General features: G+C 53.8%; 1 protein-coding gene across 1 annotated transcript in view; it reads right to left on the bottom strand.

Moving 5' to 3' along the window:
- DSCAML1 (DS cell adhesion molecule like 1) overlaps positions 1 to 20,583 on the bottom strand; it is a 314,658-nt gene that overhangs the window by 45,750 nt on the left and 248,325 nt on the right. Inside the window, exons 9-13 of the mRNA XM_032472451.1 lie at positions 17,693 to 17,971; positions 17,155 to 17,274; positions 16,071 to 16,247; positions 946 to 1,145; positions 207 to 303 (exon numbers count right to left, since the gene is read on the bottom strand). Of these exons, the coding sequence (XP_032328342.1) occupies positions 207 to 303; positions 946 to 1,145; positions 16,071 to 16,247; positions 17,155 to 17,274; positions 17,693 to 17,971 (873 nt within the window). The remainder of the gene's footprint in view (positions 1 to 206; positions 304 to 945; positions 1,146 to 16,070; positions 16,248 to 17,154; positions 17,275 to 17,692; positions 17,972 to 20,583) is intronic.

Below are 20,583 nucleotides of genomic sequence, written 5' to 3'. Positions count from 1 at the left end.
ATTGCAAACCTCGCTGTCTGTCATGTGCCTGGAAGAACGCTATCACCTCACTCTGCGCAGGAGGGAGCACATACAGAGGCTTTTCCCCAGAGCTGTTTCCTGTCAGCCTCCACCAGGTGTGGGTGGTGTCCCTGCTCTTGAGGGGGTTGGCAGTGAGACCTGGGGTCCCTGGGGCAGGGGCTGGAAATGTGGGGCAGGTGAGGTACCTTGCACAGTGAGTTGAATCAAGCCCCGGTCCTCTCCATATGAGTTGATGGCATGGCAGCTGAAGAACACAGAGTCCCCACGGTCAGCAGGCTTGAGCTGGGAGGTGGCCAGCAGGGGCAGAGGGCAGGGAGAGAGGGAGGAAATGGGGAGAGACTTTTAGAGCCAGTTTGCTGAAGGGGGCCCATCTAGGGGGCATCAGCAAGGCCACCTTCTTCTGGGAGGGAATCCACCAGGGGTTTGTCAAGGGATCCTCTTCACAGAAAGTTCAAAGAGTGAATGAAGGTGCAGAAGAGTCCATGCAGGGAGATGCTTAAGGCAGTCCCAGGAGGAAGGGAAGGGTGGAGGGGTCCAAGAGGAAGGGTGGGGCTGAGGGGTCCAGGAGGAAGGGCGGGGCTGAGGGGGTCCCAGGAGGAAGGGTGGGGCTGAGGGTTCCAGGAGGAAGGGAGGGGCTGAGGGGTCCAGGAGGAAGGGAGGAGCTGAGGGGTCCCAGGAGGGAGGGTCTGAGGGGCCCACACATTTAATGGCTGTGGGGTTGTCAGAAAGAAGATAGAGTGGTGCTCTAAGGCAGAGGTTCCTGGATGGAGAAGGGAAATGGGTAGGAAAGGGAAGGTACTTTTTGGGGTGGGAGAGGGGTTCCCAGACTCCCTGTTTACCTCCATCGGCTATAGATGTAATAGTTGCCAGCCCCCTACTTTCTGAGAGTCGTGGTCCCCCTGAGACGGGGCCGTGGGTGCTCACCTTCAGCGTGGAGACAACCTCGTCGCCGTTGTCCTTGGTGGCGATGGCATACCGCATGACACGGTCCGGGTCGATGACCGTGTCCCCCTTCTCCCAGCGGATGATGATGGGCCGCTCTCCCCGCGCGGTGCAGTTGAGCTCCTTGGCATGGCCCTTGATGGCGATGGTGGTGTTGGGGTGGGAGGTAATCATGGCCGGGACTGGGGAGGAGAGGAGGCGCAGGAGGTCCCAGTGAGGGCGGGAGGCTGGGCAGTGGAGGGGCAGGTGCCCAGCACGGAGGCCCCGCCCCTGCTGCCCCTCCAGCAGAGCATCTCAGCCCCAGAGAAAGGGTCTAATACCCGCTGGGGGTGGGATACAGAAAACCCCCTTGCCTGTCCCCTTTCTTCCCTGCCCATCATGGCGGGAGTAGCCTCTCTTTTCACCAGGGGTTCTGATATCCCATGGACCCCTTTTCAGAATCTTTTAAAATGCATAACATACATAGAATGACAAAGGAAACCAGATATATGGAAGTATGGTCGTACAAATATTAACACTCAAAAGCAAGCTTTTGATATAGCATATCACATTATAATATATGTTCTTTATTACTCCTTATGACATAAGACCTATTGCCGGGCCACATGAGAACAATTTTGTAGCAGTGATGAGCATAAACGTATTGTGAGATATTCTGCAACAGCTGTGATGAAAATACCTATTGGGCATAGTCACAGGTACTGCTACTGCTGTGGCTTGTTGCTTATGTTCAAAATGGAAGAAGTACTAAATCTCAACTAGAAGTTAGTGAAAAAAACCCAAGATGCCATTTTACCCCCGCCCAAATTCATGGACCCCTTGAGTTGGATGCATGGACCTCTGTGGACCCCAGGTTGCAAGCACTGCTCTAAAACGCTGGGGCCTCTGCTTTGTGTCCAGGCTCAAGCTCTTTCTTCCACAGCAGTCAGCTGGTTTACCCCCTGCTTCTAGGCAGCAGGGCCCTCCCAAACAGCTGAGAAACTCCCCTGCTCTTCCAAACAAAATGCAACGGAAAACCCTGGCGAGCAGCACCATAATTAAGCTCCTTCAAGTGCACCAATAGCTCCCTCCCCCTGCCCACCACTCACCTGAGAAAATCGTCATGGGACAGCCAAGGCCCTGGCTAGCCATCAGGAGAGCCCTCCCACTGCCCGGACAAGAGGTGTCTCAGTCCTGACCCACCGCAGGCCTGAGCACTGTGGCCAGCAGCAGGGGGAGGGGAGGGGCAGAGGGAAAGACGGTCTCTACTGCCAGTCAAATTCTGTCCCCTTTCTCTTTCATCAACTCAACAAACACGTGTCCAGCACCTATGCCAGTACACGGCACGGTGCCAGGCTGGGGGATACACATGACATGAGATGGGGTCCTTGCCCTCCTGGGAGTTGGGGAAGGGGAGGAGGAGGTTGAGACTTGCTTGAGCAACATGAAAATGAGCAAAATCTGATGAGTGTGTTTCACAGAGGTAGCAGGAGAAACTAACTTTGGCGGAGGGGTGTCTGGGGAGGCATCAGCCAGCCATTCAGCCAGCACTGACTGCACACCTACTACATACTGGGCCTCATGCTGGGCTCTGGAACCAACAGTGAGCGGGACAAACCCCGTCCCAGGGAGTTTCTTTGCAGTAGTGAGAACAGACAACAAAATAGCCATTCCAGGAATGACTGCCGAGTTCTGTGCTAGGAGAGGGGCTCAGTGCCTGACGGGGCAGGATGCAAACAGGGAGAGTGGAGGAAAGGGCACCCGGGGCGCTGGAACCTGCTGGAGCAAAGGCCCAGAGGCAGCGATGTGCAGGGCAGTTCCCAGAGACCTACACCGGGTCTGATGCAGCTGGGAAACTGTCCTTGCCCTTGCCTTTCCCTCACCACCTTCCTGGGAAACCTTGCCTTTCAGAGTGCAGGTCCCCAGTGCTCTTGTTGTGGGAGTGCCCATGAGCCATCCTGGAGTACACACGCTGGGGGGCGCTGTGGTGCCTGTAAGAATCAGACTGCATTCCCCACCTGCTGTTGCGGGGAGGACGCCTCCTCACGTTGAGTTCTGCAGAGCCGAGACCCGGCTCACTGGCTCGCCATATCCCCCTCAGCCTGCTTGGACGTGGGACAAGAGGATGCTCTGTCTTCTCTTCTTTCATACTCCTTACCCCAGGGGCTCCCCTCTGGGTACCACGTCCCTGCTCCACTTCAGTGGCTGCCCCTTTCTTCCCCTCCTAGGGTCCTCTGGATTTCCCTTCCCCTCCAGTTTTAAACACCTTCTCAGACAACATTCTTCTCAGCAAACTCTCCAGGGTCATTGTACTTCTAAGGACAAATAAGCCTTTGGAGAAAGGAAGGAAGGCCTGGGGCTGTAATGGTGCAGCCTGAGATGCCAGTCAGTGGGTCAGGAGGCGAACAGGAGTGGGGGATGAAGGGTGGTTTCTGGCATCCCTGAAGTCACCATGCCGCCAGCCATTCCTACTGTCTTCTGTCGTGTGGGACGTGATACTAAGGGCAGTCCTGGCTCCCGGCCCCTGCACCAACATCTCAGCACAATCCCTAGCACCGGCTCATCAAATAATGAAGCAGATAAATTTTATAATGCACGGCATTACACCAGGATATACAATAAAACGCAGAAGACAAATAATGAGGTGCAAGTTATAATGAAGAAAAAGCCTGCAGTCAGAGACATGCGAGTATGAATTATTGACTAAGGTTTTACACTCTCAAGGATGTGCGGAGGAATATTTTTCCATCAAAGATTTGCATAATTCACTCGTATAAACCTGGGTGGAATATAGAGTAAGATTTTACATCAACAAGTCGGGCCTTGCATTGCAGAAGTCTCCATTTTTCCTAGAGGATTGAAATGAGGGGGTGTGGGAGGGAGGGGCACGTGGGCTGTTTCTACTCTCCCCACTGATCCCCAGTTGGTCAGAGACTGGGGCCCAGCACCCCTGGGGGGCCTGAGCCCTGAGGCCTTCCTGGGGAAGAGGAGTCCTTGTTCCCAAGGGGCTGCTGCTAAAGCCACAGAGGAGCTGGGAGATGTTCATATCGAGGTGTGTGTATGTGTGTGCATGCGTGTGCATGTGTGTGTGCATGTGTGTATGCATGCATGTGTGCATGCACAAGGGGGATGATAACAGGGTCAAGCCTCAGCATAGTTCAGAGTTCTAAGGAAGGGAGAGGAAAGGAAGAGTCTTTCTTTGGTAGGAGAACTTCAAAGCTCTGCTCCAGAGTGAGAAATCTGCAGCTCACCCCTGTTTGCTCTCCAGGTAGGACTGATCAGCCTGTCCAGGGCCTGTGTGTAGTTATAAAGGCACCCCTCTGGCAGGATGCAACATGGTGCCAGGGGAGCAGAGACTGGGGCCCAGGCTCCACTTGCCCCTTAGGCTATGTACGTTTGAGCAGTGCACAACTTGTGCATCCATACGTGCCCGTCCCACCTCACAGAGTCTTCCCAATCAGGTTTGTTTGAAGAGACAGACACAGGGAAAACCAGAGACAACAGGACCTCAAGAGCCCACTTGGTCCTTCAGCCCCGAGTAATAACCACACCTGGGGATAGGGGTGGGCTCCCTTCACCACTGTTATGGCAATGAGCACCACGTGGCACAACCCGATGTTGTCACAGCAGGTTCAGGGAAGCCCATCTGTGAAGAAGAGGAGATTGCTTCTGTGGACCCCACCCAGCTTGAAGAGCTTGGAGGCCAGACAGATGTGAGTTCTACCTTCGTCTCTACCAGCTGTGTGGTCTTCAAGACAGTCTACTTGACTTCTCTGAGCCTCAGGCTCATTCTCTGTGATGCGAAGATATGGCTGTTGACCCTGCAGAGTCATTATGGGGGCAAACAGTCCATCTATATAAAGTGCCTGCCGTGTAGCGGCTCCTCAAGAAATCTGGGTATTATTCCACAAGGTCTCAGCTCCACTGAATCGCAGCAGTAAACATGACTGAACCCTCACTGCACTGAGACCCAGCTGCGCCCCAGAGCACTTTCTGGGTTGAAGGCAGATCCCAAGAATTCCCTAGAGATGTTCATGTGCAGTCACCTGCAGAAGCACAGATAAACACACACACACACACACACACACACACACACAGACACACCCTCACAGCCTGCACTCTGGTATCCTTACTGTAAACTCACATGTGGTGTCACACATGTAACCTGATGCAATTGTCAATTGCATGTCAGTATCCTGATGTGATTGTCTAACACGCACCTACTCACAGTCTTGCATTACGTAAGTGCACGATCCTGCTACACACTCACACACACTTTTATGGTTACTTTTTACTGGGAACTGACTGTGTACCACGTGCTGGCAGTATTCTAGTACTTTTCATGAATAAAGTCATGTGGGGGAGGTACTGTTATTATCCTCCAGCTCCAAAGCCTGGGTCCTGATGTATTTCTTGACTCAGTGCCATGGCCTCCCTGTGGCCGTGATGCTCTGATGGAGCAGGCAATCACTGGATGCTTTGGCCCCTTGGTTCATTGCTCACTGACCTCCCCTAACAACAGCTGTGAGAAGTAAGTCTTACTATCTCCACTTTTCAGATGAGGAAACTGAGACTTCCGGAAGGCAGTGCTTCCCTCTTCAAGCCTGTGCTACTGTGGTTGCAGGGGCAGGCCACCTCTCACTGTCTGCCACATGTGCACACAGTATCTGGCTTTGGGAAGTGGAATTTGGCTGTCACCAAAACGCTGTGACTGCTCTGCGGTGGGCAGCCTCAGCAGGCCACTCCTAGGGCAGGCATCAGGGACTGCAGCTTTAGGGATACAGGAAGGGGAGCCGGGGAGGGAGAGGAGGTTGTACGCACAGGGCTGAGCTCTGCGTGACCAGAGCTGATAGCAGCCACAAAGGCAACACAGTGCTCCAGGAGGACACAGGAGGCTTTAATGAGACACAACTTCTCTGCTTCCCTGCAGTGTAATTCAATTAACAGCCAGGGAAACCTAATTTCTTTTTACAAAGAGGGATGCAGTGGGAGATTCTCTGGGGACTTGGGAACAGGGAGGGGCTGAGCTTAAGGGCATCAGGGAGACCCAAGTGGGTGAGCTGCCCCTTAATACATAGCTCCTTCCAACACAGCTTCTTCAGGTGGGGAGAGCAGGCTTTTCCCTGGGGTCCTGGGGTGAGCTGGGCCAGTCTTATTCAAAGCTTTACAACCTCAGTGCCAGGTACAGTGTCAGTCTGCACAGCAGCCAAATTGGGGTGAAGCCTGGTAGAAGCCCAAGAGGCTTCCTGATGACTCCTGACACCCCCGTCACTGCAGATGCCCCTCCTCTGGGCATCGAGCACCCCCAGCACGGCAAGTGTCATACTGCAGCATCCCTGGCTCCTTGTCTGACTGGAAACCTCTCCAGGGGAAAAGCATCCCCGCTCAGGACTTCGCGTGCACTTGTGGAAAGAAGGCCGGCTCCCAAGCCCTGGGTGCCTGTCTTGCTCCCCCAGGGTCCCTGGGCAGCCTGTCCTGGTCCACAGTCAGATTCACTCCAGTGAAAGGGAGGGGCTTCACCGGGGGTGCTCAGGCCACAGCCTTACAGCCCTGTAGAAGTCTCAGATTTCCTCCTCCTGGTTCTGATGGGGCCTTATTGGCAGGAGTCACAGAGAAGAGATGGGTACTGGCCAGTGGAACCACCCCCCTCCCTTCGCTGCCGGGCCCTCCTGGGGCAGTAAGCCGAGGGGAGAGGAAATCAATTTCAGAAACAAGACAGTTGTCAGAATCCGATGTAACCGGTTCCTGTCTGTGAAATTACACGCAGGCCAGCTCCTGTCACCCCCAGGTCCTGCCCGGACCAGCTGCTATTTACATTTTAATTTGATGTGAGAGGCTGATAGATTTTTTTAAAACACCACGAGACAACTCTGCTTCCTTGCTCACCCCCTAGCATCCACAGACTTTCAGACCAACCCCCAGGCTTGGGGATGGAGTTCTAGGGCCCCTAGATCCTGCCGCGGGGGTGATAAATTCTGCACCTACTTGGTCCCTCCCTTACTCATTCTTCCCCCTTCTCTGGGGTCCCACCTCATAAGCTGCTCCTTGCAGCTTACACAGCACCAGCACACCCTTTATCAGGAGCTTCCTTCTTGTTAAGGAAGTGGTCCGGGAGCTTTTAGCCCCCAGAGTACCAGTGAGGAAACGGAGCCTCAGAGAGGCTAAGTGGTTTGTCTAAAGTCACACAGCTGGAGAACCACAGGAAGATGACGAAGCCCCAAGGTTTGCTGATAATTCACTGGCGTCCTTTCCTCTGGTTTCATCCAGCTTTCTCCTGCCTGGTGGGTTGTTCTTCCATCCCGGGCTTTGTCCCAGGAGTGAGAAGCTGGGTGGGGATGACACGGTGTGGAGGGATTCTGAGGGGAGTGCAGAAGTTGGCTGAAAACTGGGGTAGAGCTGGGCCGGGCCAGGAGGCCAGTCTAGGGTCGGCGGGGCTTGGGGCAGGGGTTAGGGGGGTGGTGAGTCAGGACTTCTCTGTCTCCGTCTCCCTCCCTCTCCTCCTGCTGGTGATGAGAGCTCAGCTGGTGTTTCTGACAGTCCCCGAGTCACCAGGGAGGGAAAATGCAGTTATGAATACCCAAAGGAGAGGCGCAGTGTGTGTGTGGGAAGGAGGATGTGGAAGAAGATGGACGGGAATGCCACCAGCTGCTGGGAGAGGCCTGATATAATGGGAAAGGGGCATGGAATGTTATTTCCAAAAGGAAGCTTGGGGCACTTTTTAACTCCATTCGTGGGCAAAAGTATATTATAATCCTTGCAGGGCTTACTCTGTGCTGGGCACTATTCTGTATTCTTTTACACACGGTAACTCAATCTTCACAACAACCCTATTTTTATTTCCACTTTACAGATGGGGAAACTGAGGCCACAGAGTTAATAAGCAGCAGAGCCAGGATTGAGGGCATCTGTAGTTTTACCTGTGATGTGACGCTGGTCTGAGAAGGATGGTGGGCAGGGGAGCAGAATGGGGGTGCAAAGAGCCCAGCTTCTCTGAATAGAAATACAGCCAGACTTGGGGGAAAGCAGATGGGTCTGGGAACCCGGACAGCGAGGGGTAAGGCTGTTCTGCTCTTTTAGGTGATGGGCTTGGGGGAGGGGTTGAGAGCATCTCACAGAGTCTGAGGGAAGAACTATAGGGCAGGATGACCCTCCTCTTCCACCCCCAACCCTTGCGGATGCCCCTCTGGTCCTTCCTCTAGCTCAAGCAAGATGACCTCAAAGCCAATAAGGTTGGAAGAAGAGCAGCAAAGTCGTGATGTTCTTTACCAATCCCAAGGCGAGACCTGACCTTCTCAGGAAGTCCCTCTGAGAGTCTAACTGAAGTCTCTCCAGGAGTCTCAGAGTTTTTTTGCTAAAAGGATGCTCTCTCTGGGCACACAAAAATGCTTTTCTGGACGTCCTCCTCCTTGCTTTTGGAGAAGCTTTTCCAGGGGACAGCACACACCCTAGAGAGCTCTGCAAACCCACCTTGCCAGGGGAGAAGGGGGCTTCCTGGCTCAGAGGCTCTTGTCTCCTTTTGTTTCTGAATGGATTACATGGACCCATTTGAGGTGCGTGGGCCCCTCCCTCCCCCGAACCCAGCCCACTCCCCTCCCTCCTCCGAAAGGCTTGTGTCCCTGCTCCATGTTAACAAGATCCTGACAAGAACAGAAGCCCTGTTTGGCGGTGTGAGATAAGCCTCCACAAACGGGCATTGTTGGCGTGTGGGGTGGTCTGCCTGGGGTGTGGCAGCCGCGGGAGAAGCTCTGTGCTCAGCCCTGGCAGCGGCTCCAGGCTTCCCCTGGGAAGGGCTGGTTGGGGGGGAGCCTTCTGGTGCCGGCTTTGTTTTTCCCTTCTTAAAGAGCCAGGGCCTAGCGTTGTTAATTTGATTGCACCCACTTCGGCTTCTTGTCGCCCCTGATTAGCCAAGCTCCACCTGAAGCATGAGATTAATTCAAATTGCATGGAAGCAATCAGCCTCAGCTCTGAGAGCTGGTGGGGAGGTGCCAGGGAGCCGGGGGCCCAGGGACCTGAGCTGTCCACTGCCCGTTTACAAGGGGAGCAGAGCTGGCAAGCAGTGTGTGTATGAAGGGGGTTGGGGTGCTGGTCACGGAGAACGGCAGCACCTTTGAGACCCGGACTGGAGCCCCATATCTGCCGCAGGGTGGGCCTGGCTGACACTCTAGCTCGCCAGGCCTTCCTTTCTCCACCCATAAAGTGGATCCGTTGGTCCTCTCTTGGCTCCTTGGCCAGGGGTTGGGAGCTGGGGTTAGTACCCTCTAACGGGGGTGGGACCTGGTTCTCTCCTGCCTCTGGTCTTCTACTTTCCCCAGAATATCGGGAAAATGTTAGTAATAATTAAAATAGCTAATGTTTATTGAATGCTTATGATGTGCCATGCACCCTGGTGAATGCTCTACATGAATGATTTCATGAAATCCACCCCCGTCGACCCTACGAGGTCGTATTTTCGTCCTTGTCTTCGAGATGAGAGAACACTCCGCTCCGAAATGACCCTGAACATCAGAATCCTTTCAGACACAGAAGGAGACAACACGACCTGCCATCCCCTGTTCCTTCTCAATGACTCTTAGGCTCCCCCTTTTCTCTAACTCCCTGCTCAGGGTCCTAGTATCATAGCCAGACTTTGATGCCTTGATCCATCCCACCTCACCCCCTTGCTCTCCCAGCAGACGTCCTCCTCACTGCCTCCCACATGGATTTCCGACCCCAGTGTCTTGGCTCCTCCTGTTCCTCCCACCTGCCTGCCCAACTTTCTTCCCTTTGCCTATCCGAGCCCTGCCTATTCCTAAGGCTTCCTCCGAGTCCCTCTCCTCTAGAAAGCTCTGTCTGACCATGTCCGTCCACACCAGGTTTTTCCTTCTCAAACCCAACACTGCACGTGTAGAGCCAAAATTTTTAGCGTGTGATCTTGCCTGGTTTCCCGAAGGTTAGTTCCAGCTTCCTAACGAGCCTGTAAGTTCCCTGAGGGCAGTGAACTTGACTTCATCTTGCCCTTCTCTCTCAGACCTTGACCCCATGCTGGGCACAGAGGGGCTACTTAGGAATTACGCGTTTATGGCTTGACTGATCTGACCATTTATTCCTCCCCCTGTGATTCAGAGGGGCATTGATCGTTGACTGGGGGAGCAGTTCTGGGCTCCCCACTTTGGGCAGGGGCTGGAGGCACTGCTTTGGCTGTCTGTCTGTGTTTTTTGATCTAGTAAACAGAGGTGCTCAGTGATAGTTCAAATGTTTACTGGCACACTTTCCTTGGTTGGCAAGTATGACGAGTGGAATTTTGTTATTCATAGCTAGACCTGCTGGAGCTGAACACAGCAAGCCTTGAATGATGCCTTAGAGCCCAGACCCACCTGGAAGCTCGTGCGTGCTCATGGTCTTGGGGACTGACTGGGGGTGAGGGTGGAGAGGTGGTGACTGCTTTGTGGGTTGGGCCTCTTGGGGCCTCAGTTTCCTCCTGTGAGCTGAGAGGCTTACAAATACACGTGTGGACATCCCAATCCACATGTTCAGCTCCCCCTGCAAACAGCCACCACCCAGGTCTGGAGAGCATGCTCGTGGCAGGGTGTCCTTGGGAAGACAGACTGGGGAAGATGCCTTGGCAAGTCCTAGAAGTCAGCTTGGGGCATCGGGGCAGGGACTTCCCTGCCTGGGTACCCTGAGTGTGGGCTAGAAGGGGAGGTGTGGGCTCTGGGCTGCTGTGTATAGAGCAGGAGCCCCAGTCACCAGATGTAAGGGAGGTGCTGCTTCTGCCTGACAGGGAAGGGTTTCCTTTGGGCAAATTTGAAATTAGGACAATCTCAGGTCATCGGATACACAGTTGTGTTCCCAAGGTTTTACATCCAGACCTCTGCACCAATGGTGAACCACTGGCTGGGTGACCTGGTCTAGCCAGGCTTGGGGCTTCCTTCCACCAGGGTGGGCCCCCACTCCCCCACTCCCCCACTTGGCTTCTCCTCTCTTCTCTCCTGTGTTCTGTGACTCTGCAGCTGCATGTGCGCTCTGGAGGGCTCTTGGATTTGCCTTTAATTGGTCTGACATTTTGCTAAACAAACAAATCAAAACTCAGACCAAACAAAGAGCCCTTATGGGTTTAATTGGCCACGGGCTTTGCCTTGGCTCCACCACTGGAGCCTTCACAGAGTGGAGGGGAGTCTAGGGGATGTAATAGGACCTGTCTAATCAGGGAACCTCTGGCGCAAGTGGGCTGCCAAGTTCCATGCAGTGGTGGCATCAAGACACAGCCAGCCCCCTGCACACTGGACTAAGCAGTCCAGCTTTGTACCTGCCTCTCAGTGAAGCATTCTCTTTGAAGATGCTTTATTCCCTGCCACCCCCACCCCACGTCAGCTGGAGGAGGGATTGCCTCCTCCTCATTTGGTCATGATCTTCCTTTTTTAACTTTACATTTCAAAAGGGAGATAAAAGGTAGCTCTACAGATGTAGTATTTTCCTCTGTTAATTACATTTATTTTTCAACCTAGCTCTGGGAGGCAGTCTGGTGCCCTGAAAGGACCACGCACAAAGGTAGAATCATAGATGGTCTGAGATGGCAGGGGTCTCAGGATCAGCTACAAGTGGATTCTATTCCAGATCTTTTATTGTACAGACGAGGAAACTGAGGCCCAGGGACGGGAAGGGATGGCTCCCGGATACGGAGCCAGTGAGTCACGGAGCTGTTACCAGCATCCAGGCTTCTGTCTCTTGGTCTGTGCTCTTTCTACCAAACCATGAGTCCACAGAGGCAAGCTCCTGTCTAGCTGGGACTATGTCACCCAATGACTTTTAGCCGGTACCTTCCCTTCTCTGAGAGGACACTATTCCCTGCCAGCCTCTCAGAGAAGATATAGGAAGAGCTTTGTACACTGTCAAGTGCTGTACTTGTATCAGGCTGGGCTGTGTGCTCAGGACATCATGGGCTCAACAACACACTCTGGGGGTCAGGAAGGAGTGGGGATCAATTGGGCCTCGATGGTTGCCAGCAAGGGTGTCCAGGGACTAGGAAAGCATTTTGCTTCCTCTAACAAACTCTTAGAAATCTGAGGCCCCAAGGAAAGGTTCTAGATGGCAGTTCTCCAAGAACCAGCTCTGGAATCCCAGCCCCCACCAGACCCCTGGGCTCCTGGAACTCTGGTTTGGTGCCTGATTATCAGGAGTCAAAGAAATGTCTACTACGTAGAAAGAAACATTTAGCTTCCAAAGCTCGTAAGCACCTCACACTTTTTCTCCCTGTCCACCCTCCCCTCCCTCTCCACCAGACACTGTAAGTTCCCACCTCATCTACTGACATGCACGGATTTTCCTGCCTCCACCCTCTTACTATACTTTGTCCTCACCCTGGAATGGAATGCCCGTTGCTCCCATTGGTTCTTGTCAGACTCCTTCTCATCTTTCAAGACCTACTTGCCAACTACTGCTTTGGTGGAGCTTTTCTTGACATTCCCTTGTTGGCCCCCTAAACTAAAATTGATCCCTCCACTCCTGATTCTCTTTGTATCATCTTGTTTGCTGCATTTTAAGGCACTTACCATTTTGTGTATTATAGTTATTTTGGGTATCTGTCCAGCTCCTCTCAGTCAAGATTCTAAATTCCCTGGGGGGAGCAATTCCATTTCACCCATCACTAGATTTTTCAGCACCTAAAACTAATGATTGCTAATGATTATGGAATGTGTATTTTGTGCCAGATCCTGTGTTAATTTCTCTAACTGAATGTCTCACTTGAATCTTACCAACGAGTCAAAAGCATTGTAATTCTAAACTTACAGAGGAGGAAATGGGGGCTTATAGACATCATTGTCTAAGAACCCACAGCTACCATGTGGCAGAGCTGGGATTTGAACCCAAGTCTGTCTGGTTCTAAAGTCCGTGCTCTTAGCCACAGAGCTTTATGGGCTGTTTAGTGAGTGCTCAGTGAGCATCTGTTAAATTACCATTGGAAAATGTTGGGGTCAATGGTGTAGACACTCCCCAACAAAAGCCAACCACAAATGTCCAGTTCGACACTTGAATGCTTTTTATGATGTATGTCCCCCTTTGATATATCTACCTTCTTACTTCTATGTGGCAAAAGTGGAGACTAAGGTCAGTTTGCCTTCTGAGAGTTCATGCAAGTATGAGATCTGACAAGGTGGAGCCGTATCAGGTCAACATTCTCCTGAGTGTGTTAGAGGCGTCAAGGAAAGACGGGAAGCTGGTTTTGCAAATGGCAGGTCTTACTGTTCCTGGCTCTGCAGCTGGGTGAGGGGGAGAGTTGTTGGTGTGGGGTGTCTGAGATGGACTGAGGGATGACTAGGAAGGGCTCTGCCCTGGCAACCCCATCGGTGACCCACGTGCCCAGGTCCTGCACCTCCTTCCCCATCTACCTGTGTTCTTTCAACTGAAGTCAGAGTTGGGAAGGCAGGAGAGGTTGAGGGAGGATGAAGGAGGAAAAGGGCAGAGCAGGCAGGGGGAAGGATGTGGAGCTGAGGGTGGGTTACCTGGAGCCGGTTGCCCACCTAAAGGAAACAGGAGGCAGCAGGGAAGTTCCCAAAGGTTAGGACCACCCAGGCCTCACCCCCTCACACTCTCAGTGTCACGGGAGCATCTTCTGGCAGCCAGATACGGGGTGGAATGATCCAGGCTGCTACAGGAAAGCAGTCAGACCCTCCAACACCAGGCAGAGGCTCTGGCCATGCTCAGCCCTCCATACCGATTGCCCTCAGGTCTCAGATACCCCTCGCCCTGCCTCTTCCTCTCCTGCTGGCGCTCAGAGGGGCACGGGGCCTCTAGCATGGCTGGCAGGTCACTGGGGAGAGTGAGGCAGAGGGGGAAGGGGGCGTTTGTGACAGAAAGGGGGTGTGAGGAAAGGGTCACCTGAGGCAGCACACGCGGGAGAGGGTTTGGAGGCCCCAAGTGTGCAGAGAGTGGGTGGGGGCACCGCTGGAAAGCAGCCGCTGGGGGAGGGCTGTGTGAGGCAGGGGGCGACCAGTGAGAAGCGAGGAGAAACTGTGTCACAGGCAGTGGAGGAGGGAGCTGCAGTGAGTGAGAAAACATGACCCGGAGGTGTTGGTGAGACGCAGCAGATGTAGGGAAGGCGGTGTGGGTGCTTTACTATGGAAGGAAGCAGAGCAGAGTGGCAAAGCAGCCGAAATGAGGACATGGCAGGGGGGAGGAAGGAACGAGGTCCAGGTTCTGCCCACAGGTGATGAGGAACACGAGACTCCCATCACCCCTGGGGAGGCAGGGGCCAGCGGTCACCGCCACCGGGACCGCGTGTGTGCGCATGCGTCATTTTGTGTTGTATGTGTTCACGAGGCTGCCTTGGATTTACACAATGTGCTTTCATGGCTCCTGCGTGGGTTGGGAAGTGAGGATGGCACAGAAGAATGCAGGCCCGGAGAGGGGAGGTGACTTGCCCAGGACCCCCCAGGACATCAGGGACAGCCTGATGTGAACCGGGTCTCCTCTCACACAGCCCACCTCCTGGCCACCGCATCTCCCACACCCATGCCCGCCTCATCGCCAGGCCACACAGGCACAGCCACACCTGCTCAGCGGAATCCCCTAACTTAGAGAAAAAGAGCAAAGACAGGGGAAAAAAAAAAAAAAAGCCTGCGAGTTAGGGCTCTCTCTCCTGCTGACAGAGGGGAGATAAGGATCAAACACCAAGGATAGTTCGGCGAGGCGCCTACTATTCCTCTCGCCTCACGCAGGCAGAATTAGCAAAGTTCTCCCTGGCTGAGGGATGTAGATTGATTGCCTGGTTTTATTAAGGACAAAGTGCTTTTTGATAGTGTGAGGGAAGCCGCTCCCCAGGGCGGGGATTCCGGCGCCCGGAGCTCCCAGAGCATCGATCGATCGCCGGGGCTTCCCTGTCTTGTGCTGAGCTGAACACGGGTTTGGCAAGCGATAAAGAAGCTATGATTCTTAAAGGAAGGGACTCTGGGGAGATGCCGGGCAGACCGCACACTGGGCGCTGCTCTCGGCAGCCTTTCCTACATGGACCCTGGAGGGTCTCCTGTTAAAAACAAAACTGGTGGTGGAATCTCTGATGGCCCACTGGGTGCCAGATACCACCCTGGCTGCGTTACACATGTCATCTGACTTACTCTTGCTACAAAACATAACAGGTAAGGTGCTCTTGTGACTTTCATTTTTTTATATCAGGGAAATGAGGTACAGTGAGGCCACGTGATCCGGTACATTACACAGGTCACAGGAATCATGTCACAGTGCCCAGATTCACAATCAGCTTGGTCAGATGCTATAACTCAGGCTCTTACTGCTGTTCCCCATGGCCCGTGGTCCATTTCATAACAGAGGGCCAGACGGATAGCGTCCTGACATGATTCTTGGGGGCCCATTATACAGACCCCTAAGAGCATAAAGGAATAGGCTCACCCAGTAGGAACGTCTGTGTGTGACTTAACAGAATTCAGGGATATTCCAGACTTCCAAGACCACTGATGCTGGCTCTGTGTCCGGAGATTTAGAAGCCATAGACACCAAGTTATAGTGAGTTTTGTTGCTCTTTTGGCTCCTCTGAAGCTTCTTTCCCTTTCCAGTCAGTACCTGTGTTATTCATGACAATTCTGTGAGCTGAGTAGGCTGGGAAGGAACCTCTAACACAGGTGAGAAAAGGAACCTGGGGACGTGAAGTCACTTGTCCAAAGCCAGAGAGCTCATCAGGTGGGTCTGGAATTGGAACCCAGGTTTTCCGCCCACAGACCTTTCTCCTACATTGTGTATGGTCTCCTCCTTTCTAAGCCACAGACAGGTTATATACAAGCACATGCACATTGAATAGCAGCAATAAACTGTCTGATATGACTATTCAGACGGAATTGCCAACCTACAGAGCCAAGTAACTGGGATGTCACATGACACTTTGGTACAACAAATCATGAGCTTATCATGACTGCAGTGCTGTGAGCTGGGGTCATTCAGAGTGAGGTCATTGTTTTAGATGAGAGTGTTTTTGAATCCCCCATCAGAGGTTCCCAAGCCCACCTCTGTCTAGGAATCCTTCCTGCCTCCCCTTCAAAGAGGAAACAATGGAAGCCAAGTGGCGAGGCGGGGTGAGGACAGAGACGGACCTTGGCCTATGATCGGGGGAGCCGGGAGGCTGGAACGGGGGCAGGACTCACTCTTAACAGTGAGGAGCATGGACTTGCTGATGTCGGTGCCCACGCCGTTGCTGGCCTGGCAGAGGTAGAAGCCGACGTCCTCCTCCAGGATGTGGCGGATCAGCAGCGAGCTGTTGGGCAGGATCTGAATGCGGCCGGTGAGGGGCACTGGGTGGTACTGCTGGGGGTTCCCGCTCCCTGAAAGGAGGCAGCAGTTAGGAGGGCTGGTGTCTAGGCGAGGGGCGAGCAAGCCGGGGTGGACTGCAGTACCCCAAGGAATGGCTCTGATACCTTTCCCTTGCTGATCTAGGGCCATTTTGTAGCATCTCCAAAGTGCTGTGGGCTCACATAGTTCCCATGTCCTGGGCAATAGGAGAGACCCTCTCAGAGGTCTGACCCTGCCCCAGATCTGAGGTAGGGAGATGGAGTTAGGGGCCTCAGCTCAATGTCTGTCTTAGCACTAGCTTCCTTTGGGGTGAATTCCTTGGAGAAGAAGAAAGAGTTGTCTTTGGGCCACTTGGCAATAGACAGAGGGACGATGGAGCCCACAGATGGCAGTTGCCTGGCCTTAGGAGTCAGGCCTGGGAAAGAGGCCAGCTATCCTACAACGGGGGGCTTTGGGTACCTCCTCCAGGTCCCCCAGAGTCAGCCATGGACATGGTCTCGGAGAATAGGTTGGCCTGGGGCTTAGTCAGACACCAAATTCATCCTTGGGATGAAGCTGGGTTCCACAAAAGATCAAGATCCCAGAATAGTTTGACTGGTGAGAAGCAGGGGTCAATGAGACTCTGAGACCCCGGGATGGGGTGCGGAGAGTTGGAGAGGAATAGAGAGAGTGGATTATATTGAGTTCTAGGGCTGGAGAGGGGGAGAGGTCAACCTATGGGGACAAGAGGAAATTTGGATTTAGCATGAAAGCTGTCCCTGGTCCACAGACCCTAGGGGTGGCTGAGGATAACCTCCAGTTCAAGTACAGTCTGGGGTCCCCTTAGAGCTCAGAACCTAGGTCTAGGAATTGTGGGTAGGGGCCAGGCCCAAGTCACATTAGCACCCTCCCCTACCCATCCCTGGCCGTGCTTAGAGATGCTGGCTGGCAGGGGCTTACCCTTGGCATGCTTCCACATGACCTTGGGTGGTGGGTAGCCGTCCACCGAGCAGTTGAGCACACCAGCTTTGCCATAGATGCCATCCTGGTTGTTGGGCTGCACCACAAATCGAGGGGGCACTGCAGAAAGAGAGAAGGTGGGGAGGAACAGGTCATCTCAGCCTCTGATAGGTTTTCTTCGGCTTTGGACACCTTCCATTCAACGTCAGCCCTGCCTGGACCATTCTAAAGTTGGAAGCAGGCACCTCTGAAACCCAAGACGTTGAGGGCTTTTGCCAGTAGCATTGGGTTGGGAGTTGGGAATTCTGAGTCCAATTCTGATTTCACTAGTGACCAACTGAGCTGGTGTTATCCCCTATCAGGGCCTCGGTTTCCAGGTCTGGAGAGTAAGAGGTCAGAACCACTTGATCTTTGAGGCACGTGCTGGAGCCAACTTTGCCAGAGCTCGTCATTCAAACCTGAACTCTAGAGAGGCCGTTTTTAGCAGCAGACAGAGCTGGGCCCTCCTTCCCGCAGCCGCCGGCCTGTCTCCACTCACCGCGCACGATGAGCTGGCGCTCCCTGCTCACGGTGGCCGCTGCATTGCTGGCGATGCACGTGTAGTTGCCATTGTGCTTGAGGGAGACGCTGGAGATCTGCAGGGAGCTCATGAATTCCTTGCTCTCGATGGTCACGCCCGAGCCTGAGATGATCACCTGTCCGTCTTTCCTCCAGGTGATACGGATGGGCATGTCCCCCGAGGACACCACGCAGGGGATGTAGAGCAGCTGGCCAATGGAGGCAGGTGGGAACTCGAAGGGCTGGATTAGAGGGGGCACTGGGAAGGCAAGAGGAGGGGTGCTGTCAGGCCCCTACTTGCCCTAGCCTGGCCGACAGCACGCCCTCACCTGCCTCGCCTTTGGGCTCCTCCCAACACTGTGGTGGGTTGTGAATAGAGTTCCCTGGGTCCTGGTGCCTGTTCTCCTATACATGCAGAGTCTCTTGGGATGCCCTGCCATTGTTCTCTGGTTCCCATCCCTCTGCCCTCCCAGGCCTGGACCCACTGTTTCTGTTCAGGGCTTGGGCTGGCCTGCCCTAATCGTGACTTTCAGATCTGTCCTGCAACTTGAATGGCGATGACTCATGTGCTTCTTGACTCCCGTCTGCTTCCTGACACTGCTCAGCTTTTACCGCGACTTCCCAGCCGTTCCCCGGCGCCCCTGTGCCCAATGTCCTATCCCAGAGCTGCATCTCCTAGCTGTTTGGGGGCCTGGAATGGACAGAGATGATGTGCCCCAGATGCTGAGGCTGTCCATACCCCACAGCTGCTCATCTAAAGCCAGAGTGCTGGACCCTGGTCTCTTCCTGTGGAGGTCCCGTCACCCATCTCAGCCCTTTCCATTGTCATCACGGGTTAGGACGGGTGAGTGGAAGCTCCCATCACTGGTTGTTTCAGTTGCTTTATACACACCACCTCACTGAGTCCTACCACCAAAAATATGATGTGAGCTTAACTATCCTCATTTTACAGAAGAGAAAACTGAGGTTCAGAGCAGAGAAGTAATTTGCCTTAGATCACCCAGCTTCTAAGAGGGACCTAATCTGGTCTCCAAGTCCAAGTGCATTGCCTCATGCTGCCTGGTTGCCTCTGAGAAAGCCCCACAGGTGCCCAGACCAGAGACCCTTTTGTCTCATACACGAGCTCCCCTTGGGTGGCAGGAGAGAGCAGAGAGGGAGCCCTGTCACCTTCGAGACAACCAGTTGGTTAGACTCACCTGCACGGCCTCCCTCCCCCTAGAGATTCGTCGGCCCTCCCCTCTCTTGCCGCCCACATCTCAGCCCCTGGAGGGGCCTGTCTGGAACCTGAGCGGCTGTGAGAGGGATCCTCCTTTCTCAGCTCTGGCTAGAGCATCAGCCATTATCTTCATGATAACTCAATTAGGCCACAGCCACTTCCCCAGCAAGAGGGGGGAGAAGAGACAGAAGGAGACAGACAATTAGCTTAACAAGGATGAGCACCCAGTAGATGCGATCTCCTTTCTGCAGTCAAATAATTAAATTACAGGGCAGTCCACAGTCCTCCAGCCTTCTCCCAGGCACCAGCCCCACCCCTCCCTCCTAGCAAGCCTGCTACTCCCCCGACCCAGAGCGGCCACAGCAGGTGATGAACCCAGAGGGAAAAAGGATGAGTGGCATCATATGATGCCCAAGGCTCTCCCTGCACCCCAAGGATTTTCAGGGCTCAGTAGGGAGCTGCCCCTGGGAAGTGGCCAGGTGTGGACAAGGCAAAACCCTTGACAGCTCTTTGGATCTATGGGAAAGTTCCTGACCAAGAGCTCTGGGTCCAGAGGAAGTGATATTTAGGTGGATGTTGCCCCCATGACCTATGAGATGAGAGCCATATGCCTGCGCAGGGCCCTTAACTGACCTCAGTGTCATCTCCCACCCCACCCTTCACTTTGGCTGTGGTTGTGAATACCCACAGCTCCAGACTTCAGCCCAGGCCTGGTGGACACAACCAGTCCCACCACATGGGCTCCACCGTGGGACCCAACCCAGGTCTTAAGTCCAGCCAGACTTTCTGGGGCTCTGGTCACTGTCCGGATCTCCCCATCCCAATCTCCGGCTGCCACTACTCCCCGGGTTGGGGCCTTGTCCCCAGGGTTCTGAGTGGTTTGCAGGGCCTTGGGTATCTCCGGATAGATGTCTCTGGAACCCTGACTCTAGTAATGGCCCAATGCTCATTGCTGTGATTCCCCAGAGATTCCTTGTTGGGCTCGTGGAGCCTCCCATTTCCTCCCCTTTGGGGCACTTATATCAGATTGAGTCCTCTGGCCTCCTTGGACTTTTTTGATGGAATTGTTGCAGATCTGCCACCCAGTTTGTCTCCCTAAGCTTAGCAGGATCAGTTCTGGTCCAGTCTTCCCACAAAGACCCAAAGCTAAGGCCCAGCAGGACTGACGGGAAACTCCTCTTCATCCTTCCAGACCCCGCTCCAGTACCACCTCTTCTGTGAAGCCTGCCCTCTTCCTGCACAGCCCTGCAGCTCCTGGATCACACTTTGATCAAGGCCCTTATCACACACCAGTGGGGTAACTGCATCACCACCTTCCCTGTGTGCCTGGGAGCTCCTGAAGGGCAGTAACCAGGACTTATTTACCTGGCAAATTGTAGGAGCCCAGTAAAGCTTGTGGGATGAGTAAATGAATAAGCATATGTCTGGATATCATTTCCTGGGTTGATCTTAGAAGTTCACCTATGAGGTGGGCAAGGGGCAGGGAGAGCACAGGTGAGTGTTCATCCAGAAGAAGAAGGAGTTCTATGCTGTTCTTCAAGATGCTGTATTTATGCCACAGAATTTTGGAGCTGGGAGCTTGTCTGTTGGCTCTTCCTGGGGGTCAGACCCTTGCTGTCTCAGCACCAGAGCCGGCTCCTTTGATTTAAGAGCCC

This window comes from Camelus ferus, chromosome 33, assembly GCF_009834535.1.
Source record: "Camelus ferus isolate YT-003-E chromosome 33, BCGSAC_Cfer_1.0, whole genome shotgun sequence".
Taxonomy (NCBI): Eukaryota; Metazoa; Chordata; class Mammalia; order Artiodactyla; family Camelidae; genus Camelus; species Camelus ferus.
Note: the sequence above shows the minus strand (reverse complement) of the source record. Positions and strands in the feature narration are given on the sequence as shown.